The following is a 13,091-nucleotide window of genomic DNA, read 5'->3' on the forward strand; positions in this document are numbered from 1 at the left end:
TTATTCAATTTTAGGGCCCCATTTTGTAATTCGCACCGGGGCCTTAAATTTCTCGAGACGCCCTGCATCTACGAGATACACAAGAAAATCATCACCAAAGGACTTTGTAGTCATCTGTCTCTTGCTCCTAGTAGGAACTTTATTGTTCTCCTCCACAGGTTTTTCAGAGTGTTCCATCAAAATGGCAGGTTCGGTAATTGTAATTGGTTCCTGATTCGATGAACTAGGCATCTTCTGATTAGATGAGGTAGCCACATCCTTCATGGAAAGATATCTTCAAAGAAAGTCACATCATTCGACTCCATGATCATACCGACATGCATGTCAGGTACCTCCGATTTTACAACCAAGAATCTATAACCAATGCTATGAAAAGCATATCCCAGGAAAACACAATCCAGGGTCTTTGGTCCAAGCTTGCGCTTCTTTGGAATTGGCACATTGACTTTCGCCAAACAACCCCAGGTTCGTAGATAAGAGAGTTTTAATCTTTTCTTCTCCCATTCCTCGAATGGAGTTATCTCTTTATTCTTTTTGGGAACTTGATATAGGACATGACATGCAGTCAATATCGCCTCCCCCCACCATGCCTTGGAGAGACCCGATGTGTCTAACATGGCGTTAACCAAATCTGTTAGAGTACGATTCTTTCTTTCGGCCACCCCATTTGACTGAGGTGAATAGGGAGGCGTCCTCTCATGGATTATACCATGTTCCGCATAAAAAGCATCAAATTCATTGGAAAAATACTCTCCACCACGGTCGGACCTAAGCCTCTTGATTTATCGATCAAGTTGGTTTTGCACTTCAGCTTTATAGCTCTTGAAAAAGTTCAAAGCCTCATCCTTAGATTTCAGAAGATACACACGACCGTATCTAGTGGAGTCGTCAATTAACATCATGAAATATTTCTTTCCATCTTTTGTCAAAACACCATTCATTTCACATAGATCTGAAATTATGAGTTCTACTGGTGTAAGATTTCTCGTTTCCGCAGTCGTGTGAGACTTACGAGGTTGCTTAGCTTGCACACAAACTTGACAATTAGATCCTTTGACAGTGGTGAAACTAGGGACTAAGTTCAATTTGGCTAGTCGCGACATGCAACCAAACTTAACATGACAAAGACGTGAATGCCACACATTTGATTCACTATTGTTGCAAATATGATTAACAACTTTATTGCAAACGTCTGATAAGGATAAACGAAACAGGCCTCCTGACTCATAGCCTTTACCAACAAAGGTTCCATACTTGGATATTACAAATTTATTCGACTCAAAGACAAGCTTGTAGCCATCTCTACACAGAAAAGATCCGCTAACAAGATCTTTATTGACGGAGTGGACATAATGCACGTTCTTTAGTCGCACGATCTTCCCCGAAGTAAACTTCGGATCGACCGTGCCAACACCACGAACAGAAGCACTTGAACCGTTGACCATCAGCACGGTTGAAGTCCCTGCGGTCTGATAAGACGAAAACATGAAAATATCACCGCATACATGCACATTAGCACCCGTGTCAATCAACCAATCAGGAGAATGACATACTGAAAGAATAGTGAGAAATATACCATACCCAGCATCCTTCATGTCAGTGTCTCCAATGACAACATTAGCGGTCTAGCCTTCTTTCCCAGGATGACGCTTGTCATAGTGATTAGGGCAACTAGGAGCCCAATGACCAGGATCCCCACACACATGACAAACACTTTTCTTTTTGTCATTCTTCTTCTTGAAGTTTTTGTGCTGCACAACCTTGTTCTTCCCATCAAACTTGCCCTTGTTCTTGAACTTGTGGGGCTGGAAGTTCTGCTTCTGTACCAGATTGGCACGTGTGTCCTTTGCTCTCGTCTTTTCTTCCACATCAAGAGTACCAATGAGATCCGGAATGGAAAACTCCCATCTCTTATGCTTCAGTAAGGTAGCAAAGTTCCTCCATGAAGGAGGAACCTTAGTGATGATACCTCCGACAACAAACTTGTCCGGTAGCATACAATTGAAGTGCTCAAATTCTTTAGCAAATGACTGTATCTCATGAGCTTGCTCAACCACGAAGCGCTCTTCAGTCATCCTGTAATCATGGAATTGCTTCATGATGTACAGTTTAGTGCCAGGATCCGAGACCACAAACTTGGCCTCGAGTGCATCCCACATATCTTTTCCATTATGAATTGACGCATAAGCATCAACTATGTTCTCATAAAGAACACTCAAGAGAGCAGCCTTAAACAGAGTATTCATTTTTTGAAAAGCTTGTGCCTGTTGAGCATCAAGCTCTCCTTCAGGTTTGCCAAGAGTGGCGTCATAGCAACTCATGGTTTGAAACCATAAGACAGCTCTCACGCGCCACCTCTTTTAGTGGATACCCTCAAACATAGAAGGTTTCATGGAAGCAGCAAAACCACTCGGGATAAATTGCCTATAATAAGGGTTTTGGATTGTTGGAAATATGAGCAATTTACCGAATGATTTTATTAATAGAAATATTAGATAAAGCATGACTAACATAGCAGAGATAAAACAAGTCATGTAATTTGACAGAGAGAAGGTAAATAGCATCTGCATATATGAACTAGAACCGAACACATCTAGAACAGACACTAGAGCAAGAAGTTGTGACAGAACCTCTAACATGAAGAGTATGAGAACATACGGAATAGGAGCAGATGCACCAGTCTTGAGGTTGGTGTCCTCGCCAGCCATGTCGTCGAGGAGGTTGTCGACGTCGGGGAAGTAGTCGTCGGAGTCTGGGCGTCCGTGACGAAGAAGTCAGTAGTCGCGCTGAGCGCTCCCCAAAAACCTTATCACCCTTCTCCCGTACAGGACTCAAAATGTGCGGTTTCGGAGGCCTACTGTCCCGACCTGCGATGCACGCTGCAAGTCGGGATGGGGAAGATCGTAGCAGTAACGCAGTGCTCAGGAACTTTGTGGCGAGAGGAAGAGGATCTTCTAGTGCGTATCTCTGAGAGGAGCGACCTTCCTTTTATAGGCGCAAGAGAAGGAGGCGAGAGGCTGCGCCGGGAGTTGAACGGAATGAGGGAGACGAAATGAACAGGCAGCAGGCGAAGAGGTGCGCCGTTCGTATTCAATCTCCACTCCAGCAAAACGTTTCAGCTTCTGTGTGACCTTTCGTATACCCATCGTGCGTGGCAAAAATTTAGACATTGGCTTGTTCCCGCAACCTGCGGCGGGGCGGGGCGGGCGGAGGAGGAGGAGGAGCGCGCGTGGATGTCTCTCTTGTTCTCATCCTCATACATGTGGAGAAAGAGCCTCCCTAATAAAGATGTCCAACTCCCTCTAAACTAGCGATGTGGGACTAAACTTTAGTTCCACCTCTTGCCTTGCACGAGTGGGCTGCGTGGGCCTCAAGGATTTATTAGGAATTTCTGAAACTGCTATTGGGCTAGACCTAAAATAGACAAAATTCCAGCAGAATAATCTGCCTTAATTTATCCAGAACAAAACTAGGAACCAGTAAAGTAATGTGCATTTGCTAAATATAGTATTATTAAGAAAAGTAGAAGATAATCTCCAAAAAAGTAGAAGACCTCGATAAAATCCATGTCAGTTCTCAAGTAATAAAAACAGACACATGTGTGGCAGATCAACTGATCAAATCCACTTGGTAATTTTAGCATCCAAAAAATATGAATGTCATGCAACCATATAGCAGTCCAGGTTTCCTGATCACAACTTTGTATATGTCAATAGGCTTAAGTGGACCCAATCCATACATATTGAAAATCATAAGGATACATAGACTGTTAAGAAGCGCCAACTCATTCAAAATCATTCAGATGAAAGGCCAACGCTTCACAGAATAACCATCTAGAGTCGGAAAGAAGGTATGTGGAACTAGAGTTTGGTTGAGTCGATGTTGAGAAAGACGGAGACCTTTACGATGGTAATTGGCCATCAACTTGCCATTGATATAAGAGCTTTTTTACTGTACCCTGGTACTCCGTAGGGAGAGGAAGGAATACCAGTAAAATCTAACCCTTCGTTCAAAAGGGTACTTTAGACTTTTGGTCTCGCCGATGTAAGTGTATTTTTTTTCTAAATCTCTATTCTAATTCCCTCCCGAAGTCTCTCACAAGCACTCGTTACGGCTTCCATGATTGAGCAACCACGCACGGCCATGGCTGCCTCCTTCCTCGAGCCACGCTGCATGCATCTACCGCCACCAACACGCCTAGATGAAAACTTAATTGCAACCTTCGTCGCCGGCGAGGCCTCTCCAACATCCGCTTGATCAGGCTACTCCACAAATCATACTTATCTTCTCAGATCGAGTCGACCAAGCAGTTACATGTTTTAAAGCAATTATTTCTTAATGTTCACCGTCTTGCTTTCCTTTTGGATTGTGCATATCTGGCCGAAATCCCAGGGTAGTCACGCAGATGGATATCTATCCCATCCCGTAATTACTGGAGAATTATGCATCATTCTCTCGTGTACCCATAATTAGCGGGGAGTAAATAACAAATTCACGTAGTACAATATTTTATCAATCTCGATTACCAATTTACCCCTCAAATCAAGGTACTCCCGAACTCTTGGTCGTGGTACTCCCGGGTATCTATACTGGAGTACCAAACACTTCCGTTGGATTTAAGTAAATGGATGGCTCATATTTATTTTTGGGTACTGTAAAAGAACTCTGATATCAAAGTGACGTAGCCACTTCTCACATCTTACCAACACGAGCACATCACCATCGCAAGAGTCTACCACCACACTCCAACTATCGACAATTTTCCAAACTTCGCATTGAGATATGCATGCAACTGGCAATTCAACCCGATATATTAAGGCCCAAACCTCGCTTTCATAATCCTGCATCATCCACAGATCAATGATTTTCTCGTCGCCATTAAAGTTGGACATGCCGAGTATGCCACATATCTCAGCGTGGTCTGGAACAACCGGAGCACACATCTTGCGGAACGACTCGGCTATTGTGTCTAATACCATTATAATGTTGCTCTCATGTTTCTCTATGTGCCAGTGCAGACTACCATGGAGTAGGACAGCTTCCCCATGGAAAGTCCCTTTCTCCGTCGACCGCCCGATGCTCCTCGGCTTCTGGACCGAGCCCAATGCAAAGATGTAGAAGTCATCGTTTTCTGGATTACAATTTTTCAGGTACATCAGTATCCGGTACTCACCTGTCGGGCGGTGTTGGTACATTCCCAATGGCACGAAGGAAGAAAGCATGGACAGGCGAGCATGCTCACGGGTGGCCGGATTGCAGATGGAGAAGCATGCCCCAGTCTTGTCAGTGAAAAGGAGGAAGCCGTCGCAGGAGGCATCCAAACGGATGGTGTCGTCAAGCTGGACCCGGGCGACATGTTGGACCTGGGCGTCGGCGGCCCAATTGTCGAAGGTGGTGATGTTTTGGTATTGGCGGTCGCCGCAGTATATGTATTTGCGTTCGGAGGGGAGGGGGACGGTTGGCTGGCAGCCGTGGTGTGCGAGGAGGAACTTGCGGGTGGAGGTGGCGTGGCGCCATGCACGGCAGACATCACGGCAGCGTAGGAGGGCTTTGGGGGGCAGGCGGACTAGGATCTCCCATATCACGGTCTCCTCCGGAAGGCCTTGGTGGAGACGCGTCGATCTTGCTCTTGCAGAATCTGCCATGGTCGCCGGGTGGGAGCTCTCGATCCGTCCCAGGAGCGTCCGTAGATCGGTGTTTCTCGCTGGCAGAGATATATTTGGGCTGGGGATTAGCCTGCCAATCTCGAACAAGATAAACGGGCTGGTCAGGCTCCAACCGCCGTACAGGCTCTCAACAAATAACGAGAGCCCTAGTTTGTCACGCGGCCCTCTACTTTGCCGAGGCGGTCCTATTCCTCAATCTTTATCTTTATCTTTACCTTTACCTATATACTATATACTATATATATATATATCTTTCCCTATTACTAATAAAGCACGGAGCGTCCGTCGTCGTCACTTTTGCAAAAAAAACCCTCCGTTTTTGAGTATTCAACCCGCAGTGCCTTTTTAAGTTGCTATCTCAGAAAACGTTTCGTTATTACAAAAAGAACCCTGCCGTTTTGAGAATTCAACCCGCGGTCCCCCTGGAAAGAAAAAAAACTAGCCACACGAACGATCCATGAACCCCAATCTCATCCACCTCCGGCGCCGCCACGCCCTGCAACGCCGCCGCGCGCCGCCGGACTCCGCCGGAACTCGACCCGCCGTCGCGCCGCCGCTCAGCCCAGCTTCTGGATCGGGTCAACGCGGTGGCTCGAGCGGCTGGGGGCGGCGCGGTGGCTCGAGCGAAGGCGGCGGCTGGAGATTGCAAGGGCCGGATTCATGAGCGGCAGGGGCTGGGGAGGCATATCCGGAGGCGGGCGGCGAGGCGGGGGTCGCCGGTGACGACGACGAAGGCCGGATCGTGGATTCCCGGGCGAAAGGAGACAGGGAGGTGAGGGGAAGGAGAAGGAAGAAAGGAGGGACGGTGCGGCGACCTAGGCAGGAGCTCGCCGGAGCCGGGCGACGACGGACGACCGCGGGAGACAGGGGGATCCGACGCCGTTGCTACTGCCTCCCTGGTATTCCTCCTCTCACATCTCCCGCCTTGACGTCATCTGTTGCGCCGCCCAGGCCTCGACTCCACATCACCGGCATCTCCAACTCAGTACTCCTGCCACTGCACCCAGCGGCTCGTCGCCATGACCGGATCCGGCAAGGTTCCTCCAATACCCACCCTCTCCCTCATGCCACACATGCTATTTTACTTGGAAAAGCCATTGCTCACGTTTTGGATTTTGGCACTGCTCTGTTGTCGTGCTTCGCTTCAGTTCTTTGTTGGAGGAACTTTAATTGTTTTGTTTCGATTCTTCTTCGATCTTAGCTCTCAGGTCTCAATATATGCATTACAATATGTTTGTTGTCTGTAGGGATGGAGTGAAGAAATTGGATTGGGGTCATGGAATAAATCATACGAGGATGCAACTCATGTTCTTGTAGGCAGTCATTCAGATTTCTTAACTCTGTAGCAAAATCAGCTGCCACAGTTCTGTGCTGCCGGCCATAGAAACCTTTCATGTATCCCCTCTTGTCGCTTCTCTGCAGCGGCATCTCAGTGCCATGGTGGCGGCGCTCCTGCCCCAACGACCGTAACTGCTCCTCACGATCTGTTGTGTCTCGGCAGTCCCAGCCACTCCTCCCTAGCGAACTTGTGCTCTTCCTTTGGCTTGCCTTCCAGAGGATCTGCACCGCTTCAGTTATAATCAGCAGGGGCCTGACGTCCAACCTCGGCCTTCATGTTGGTTATTGTAGCCTTTATGTATACCTCTGTCAGATCGCTCACTATTTTGATAGGAATCCGCTGCCCGGTGATGGTTTGTTCCTTCCTGACGGATTGTCGCACACGTTTACATGATTCGGGTGCGCACATAGGCAAGCAAGGCCGCCGTGGTTCAGGCATCTGTTAGTTATCGAAAAAATCTAACCACCGCAGGAGAGGAGGAGCTGCAGATTCATAGTGTACGTGATGTCCCTACCAGATTGCTACAACATTCATGCAGGTACGCTTCTTGCAGCTTGTTCAGATTTATTTGATGTCCAATGCTATATTATGTGCATCTCTTATTTCGCTACGTTGTTCTTTGATGAAGTTGTGCTTATTTTGCATTGTAGTTCAGGCAATGTTTAGATAAAATATGTCCCTAGATTACATAGTATGCATGCCCTCTGTTACTTGCTGAATGTCTCTTGGGTAACTAAAAATGTTCAGAATAAGCTAAATTTTAGAAATTCTTCATGGATTATGATTGGCAGTTATATGCCACCAGATTTCAAGACTGCTGCTTGAACAGTTTGTTATCCATGAAGCTTAGAAGTGTTAGACGGACTAAATTTGCTATCATTTGCGACCATTTTTTCCCTAAGGCCATCAGATCCACTGACACACTTTGCTACCCTAAGGGAGTCATGTTACAGTTTTTGTGGTCAATCACCCACCAGTCACCACAAATGCAAATGGTTAGTTTATTACAATACAGATTTACTGCTGTTTATTTGTATATGAGATTTTCTCAGTTTCACTTCTCACATGATATTTACAGCTTAATCAATTCTCAATCGACCTGCTTTGGTTGTACTTTTTTATTTGCTTTGTTCAGATTTATTTGATGTCCAATGCTATATTATGTGCATCTCTGAAGAATAATACGGAAACTGATTGTGGTTAGTATGTCCTGCAAGATTGCTTTAAAAAATGCCTCAATGCAGCCTTCTGATTCATATATATGATGCATTTAGTTCCTTCTCCATTTATTATACACTGTACTGTTTTGACATGCCCAATTATCAAGTACAATCATTTTAAGATATATTACTATACCCCCCCCCCCTTCTAAAAAGGTATATTGCTATAATGTAGTAGGGCGCTCATTTGATTCACTAAACAAACTTTAGACAATTGGTTGAGCTTCGGCATATCTGCACCTATGTTAGAATCGGATCAAACTCCTACGTTTACTAATACAAATTTTGCCCAAACAAATTGATTATTTTGTCTAACATATATTGTTGCTAATGCGTTCATGCTTTCCTCAGATTCTGATATGCTGAAAAGTTTGCCAAAGTTGAGTCGCCGGGAACTTAAAGTAGCGCGTGAGGATTTTAGCACCATAATTGGCTCAACTCCGGAGATTGTAGTCTACAAAGGAACAATGAAGGATGGACCTGAGGTTTTTGTCATATCATTATGTGCCTTTGAAGGTCATTGGACTAGCGAGCATGAGCTCTTTTACCAAAACAATGTAGTTCGTTTGTCTAAAATTGTGACTCAGAAACACCTTTTAACTCAAATAATAAATAAATAAAATGGGATGAACATTGTAGGTTATGATCTGGCAAGGTTGAGTCATGAGAACATAGCAAAGTTTCTGGGCTATTGCAGAGAGAGTGACCCATTCTCGAGGATGTTACTCTTTGAGTACGCATCAAATGGGACCCTGTACGAGCACCTACACCGTAAGTCTATCTCTTCAATTTCGTTACGACAGAAATATTTTGCATATTCTGTGCATTGTAATTTGATCTCATTTGTTTTCTTCCTTTAGATGGAGAAGAGGCCCAATTCTCTTTGCTCAAACGAATGAAAATAGCCATCAGCATCGCCCAAGGTTTAAGGTATCTGCACACCGAGTCGCAGCCGCCTTTCGCTATATCAGAGCTGAACTCCAATTCAGTATACGTTATAGAAGATTCTACCCCCAAGGTACTTGCATGGCTTTTCTGTACAAACTGAACTTTGAAATCCACTTCAGACAATTGTTCATGACTTGACAGAAATCATTCTTATGAGCAGGCTGACGACGTCGTCTACTGAAGCCCCACCAGCGACGCGACGGGAGAGCTCCGGCCTGTACGTGGGTGTGGGAAGACAAATCCGCATCGCCAGCCTACACAAGGCCATGTCAACGCCTCGACGCAGGGTTCATCATCCGTCTTCGTCGGGTAAGCAAAGCGATCCACCTTTCCTCTTTCTCATCAGATCCATTTTATTGTGATATTGCATTTAAGTCAACCAATTTTTATGATTCTTTCGGTGTTAAAGAAAATGGATTTTTACCTGAATAAATTTCGTGTATAGATATGTAGAGGATGAACTCAACAAGCGGATCTTTCAAGGTTAATTAGCCAAGCGGATCTTTCAAGGTTAATTAGCTTTGCACATTTTATTAAATAGATGCAGTGGCATAGCACCTTCAATATCATGCTTGCACTCACATGTTTTCCAACAGCACCATGAATGCTGCCCAGAATTGCCATGCCTTCCGCTTTCGCTATAAGTTCCTATGCTGCTCCCTGCCCCCTCCTCCTGTCACGTGTGTTGTTTCCCTTGTCATCAGTGAGCTCTAGAAAACACAACTGCAAGGTACAGAATAGTTGCCACTTAGTTAGCATTTTAGTTAATAGTGTAGACATGTTAGTAACACTATAATGTTGGACAATAAATGAATTCGACAACATCCGAACGAACTTATCTTGCTTCCAAGAATAGTAAAATCATCTTTAATAATTTCCCTGATTTTGCTTATATTCATGTTTCTTAACATGTTTAGAATGTTGTTTTCTCCAAAATGCAGCGTTTACCTTCCATTTGGAGCATAGGATGCATTTTTTCATCATTTGCTGATTGAAAAAACCATTTTTCTGATAAAACGCAATCCATCAGTTAAGACTTAATTAATTGCCTTCTAGACACACCTTCAAATATATAAAAGTTCTCTGATAAGGTAGTCGTGCGAAGACTGTATTTTTGGTTTACATTGTTAATGTTTTCAGTGACCACAAATTTGACTTTCTTTTTTGCTTCTTTTCAGCTTTCAGGTTCTAAATGAGAAGGTAAGGATGTACTTGAGCTGCATGAGAAGACCCAGTTCCATTATCTCAGAAGCCAGAAGTTTCCCATTTAATATCTTTGGTTCTAAAATTTGTTTAAGAAAATGGCCATTTTGCTATTAGCACCACGATTATGTGTCAATTGTAGATTCTTAATTGTTTAGAATTATTTTATATGTTTGATTCCTTCGGTTCATATTTATTCAACAACAAAATATTTTCAAGATTGGTCCGTTTGAGGATCAAACTTCGAACATGTGAATTGATGTGGCATCAAGCTAAGTCCGTTGATACATTGCTATCCTTTTTTGCTTTGCACAATTAATCTTGTCACTAGAGATGTATGTAAATCCTCTAGCTTTGCTTATTTTATCTTTTTATTTCAGCTTATAGAATATCGTGCTATGCGTTCACAAATCACATGGTCATGTGGGTGGATTGTTTCTCCCGTTGCAACGCACGGGCATTGTTTCCTAGTATAGTATAATAAAGCGGCTATTGCTTCTGGTCGTCCATCATTAAAATTATCCTTCAACTTGGTTAAAATTACCCACCAATGCCACCCATAAATGAAAAAATGATTCGATTTTTCGGACAAAAATCAACGCCTCCTTCATTGTTTTATAGCGGCGCGACGAGCATAGATTATAGAACAATGAGTATCAGAGTGGTTGGCTAATCGCTCTTTTAGCGGGGAGACCAGGGTTCGATCCCCAACTTCCACAATTTTTATCTTTCTTTTCTCATGCTATGCGTTCATGGGCCGGCCCATGTGCGGGGTTTCACTCCCCTGTTTATTTTCATTTTACATTTTTGTCTTTTCTTTTCTCACTCTGTTTTCTTTCTTCTTTAAATTAATTCCGGATTTTAATATTTTAAAAGTTGCGAGTTTGATAAAAAAATCATAAAATATATGTGAATTAAAAATTGTTTAGAAAATCATAAAAAGTTTGCAGTTCAAAAAATGTTGGTGGTTTTGCAAAACTGTTCGCAAAATTATAAAAAAATCACAATTTGTAAAAAATGGTCAGGAAATAAAATCAAGTTCATGATTTTGAAAAAATGATCATGTATTCAAAACATATTCGGGAATCTGAAAAAAAAAATGTCCATGAAATTTTAGAAAATGTTCACAATAATAATAATAAATAAATGTGTTTTTAATTTTTTCCCAATTTTTTTTAAAAATCGATTCAAAAAATGTTAATGAATACGAAACCGGTTCATACATTCAAAAAAATTGTAAACAGAACTAATGTTCATTATTTTTTTTGAGAAAATAAAAAATTTCAATAAAAATTTGTCGATTCGAAAAACTGTTCACTGATTCAAAAGTATTTTAAGTCTAGGATTTGATTAGTTTTTCAAAAGTCTTTATATGTCTTGGCATTGGGAGTAGTTTGTGGTCAATGAGATTTGTTTTTAAAGTTTTAAACGTTTCCTTGCGCAACATAATGACAAGTGTAGCATGCACTGGCAAACTCATAGCCTTGGGATTTATCATGTCGAGTGCATTGTGATCACGTAAACATCGCGGCCATCATCGGCTAGGGTGAGAAAAAAATGGCAACATGGTGAACCACTATGTTAAAATAGAGTACGCTCATATATAAGGATATTGAGTAATACTTGTTTGGTTAGGCATAATTTTTTGTCTCCCGTTACAACGCACGGGCATATTTGCTAGTCCTTATAATGGCAAGATATCAGAGTATTTCCTACCTTTGTTTGTGAGGGCTCCTCAAATGTTATTTGGTCATGACATTTTGCAAGAAGCCAATAGTTTTTTTTTTGCGGGAAGCCAATAGTTTTGCAAGAAGATGCATGAAAGACAGTGCGGAGCGAGCTTAGTTTATTCAGCCATGACATTTTGCAAGAATCCAATAGTTTTGATCTTGTTTCATACATGCGCTCCAAACTGATAATGAGAAGAGTTTGATAATCTCGCCGTACGTACCCTACTCACCACACATGTGTGTACTATATTTCGTCTTACTAGCCCCTATACTTTGCAACAAAAATCGTCACGCCGAACGTGTTCTTCGCACTCTTAATATTCCGTTTGCACACTTGTCTTCCACGGTCCCGTTTTTGGTCAAATACTCTTGCCACGACATCTCTTCTTCTTAATATCCAACCATGCCGGACTCGTTGGAATTATGCATCACATCATCTCTTATATGGCACTCCACAGTCCTATGACGAGCTTCGAGTTGTTGGGTGTCTTTGCGACCCTAGCATTGCCTCTACCACTCCGCATAAGCTCGCTCCGCGCTGTCTTTCATGCATCTTCCTTGGATACCCTGCCAACACACAGGGCCACCGGTGCTATGATCCCGTCTCTCATCGTGTGATCACGTCGAGACATGTTCACTTTGATGAGAGGGTGTTTCCATTTCAGTAGGTCTCTCTGGCACTAAAAGAAACCTGTTAATCCATGACAAATTTGTGATGACGTTCTGAAAATCCGTCACAGTATATGACGATTTTCTCTCATCCGTCACGGAAACCGTCATCGATAAGTAATATGTGAATGTGCCCAGAAATCCAACGAAGCCCATATGTTTTTTGTCTTTTTCCTGAAATCCGTAGATTTCAAATTTTAATAAAAAGAATGCAATCAAGACTTGATCCCAAGACCTCGTGAGTTAAGAGACTAGTGCGTGACAACACTCCTACCCACATGACTAAAGGAGCATCGAAACTACTACATGTACGAGC

At 43.2% G+C, this 13,091-nt stretch overlaps 1 protein-coding gene across 4 annotated transcripts; it reads left to right on the plus strand.

The window, feature by feature from the left end:
- Nucleotides 1–6,097: 6,097 nt before the first annotated feature.
- LOC123063318 (probable LRR receptor-like serine/threonine-protein kinase At1g63430) lies at nt 6,098–10,761 on the plus strand. 4 transcript variants are annotated; one of them, XM_044487063.1, is made up of 8 exons: nt 6,098–6,703; nt 6,914–6,979; nt 7,089–7,543; nt 8,577–8,741; nt 8,865–8,996; nt 9,086–9,243; nt 9,334–9,482; nt 10,352–10,761. In XM_044487063.1, the coding sequence occupies exons 3-7, from the start codon at nt 7,510–7,512 to the stop codon at nt 9,352–9,354; spliced, it is 510 nt and encodes a 169-aa protein (XP_044342998.1). In that variant the 5' UTR covers nt 6,098–6,703; nt 6,914–6,979; nt 7,089–7,509; the 3' UTR covers nt 9,355–9,482; nt 10,352–10,761. The 4 variants fall into 4 exon arrangements, with proteins under 4 accessions (XP_044342998.1, XP_044342995.1, XP_044342997.1 ...); XM_044487060.1 differs by having other exon boundaries at nt 6,914–7,543; XM_044487062.1 differs by lacking the exon at nt 10,352–10,761 and adding an exon at nt 9,619–10,227 and having other exon boundaries at nt 6,914–7,543.
- The last annotated feature ends 2,330 nt before the right edge of the window (nt 10,762–13,091 follow it).

The sequence above is a fragment of the Triticum aestivum genome, chromosome 3A (genome assembly GCF_018294505.1).
Source record: "Triticum aestivum cultivar Chinese Spring chromosome 3A, IWGSC CS RefSeq v2.1, whole genome shotgun sequence".
Classification (NCBI taxonomy): Eukaryota; Viridiplantae; Streptophyta; class Magnoliopsida; order Poales; family Poaceae; genus Triticum; species Triticum aestivum.

Excerpts from the sequence above, each read along its gene's own strand:
- LOC123063318 (XM_044487061.1), top strand. The coding sequence starts at position 7,510 with ATGTCCCTACCAGATTGCTACAACATTCATGCAG. Across the intron at positions 7,544-8,576 it reads TTGCTACAACATTCATGCAG|ATTCTGATATGCTGAAAAGT; the intron begins GTACGCTTCTTG and ends TGCTTTCCTCAG. Across the intron at positions 9,244-9,333 it reads TAGAAGATTCTACCCCCAAG|GCTGACGACGTCGTCTACTG; the intron begins GTACTTGCATGG and ends TCTTATGAGCAG.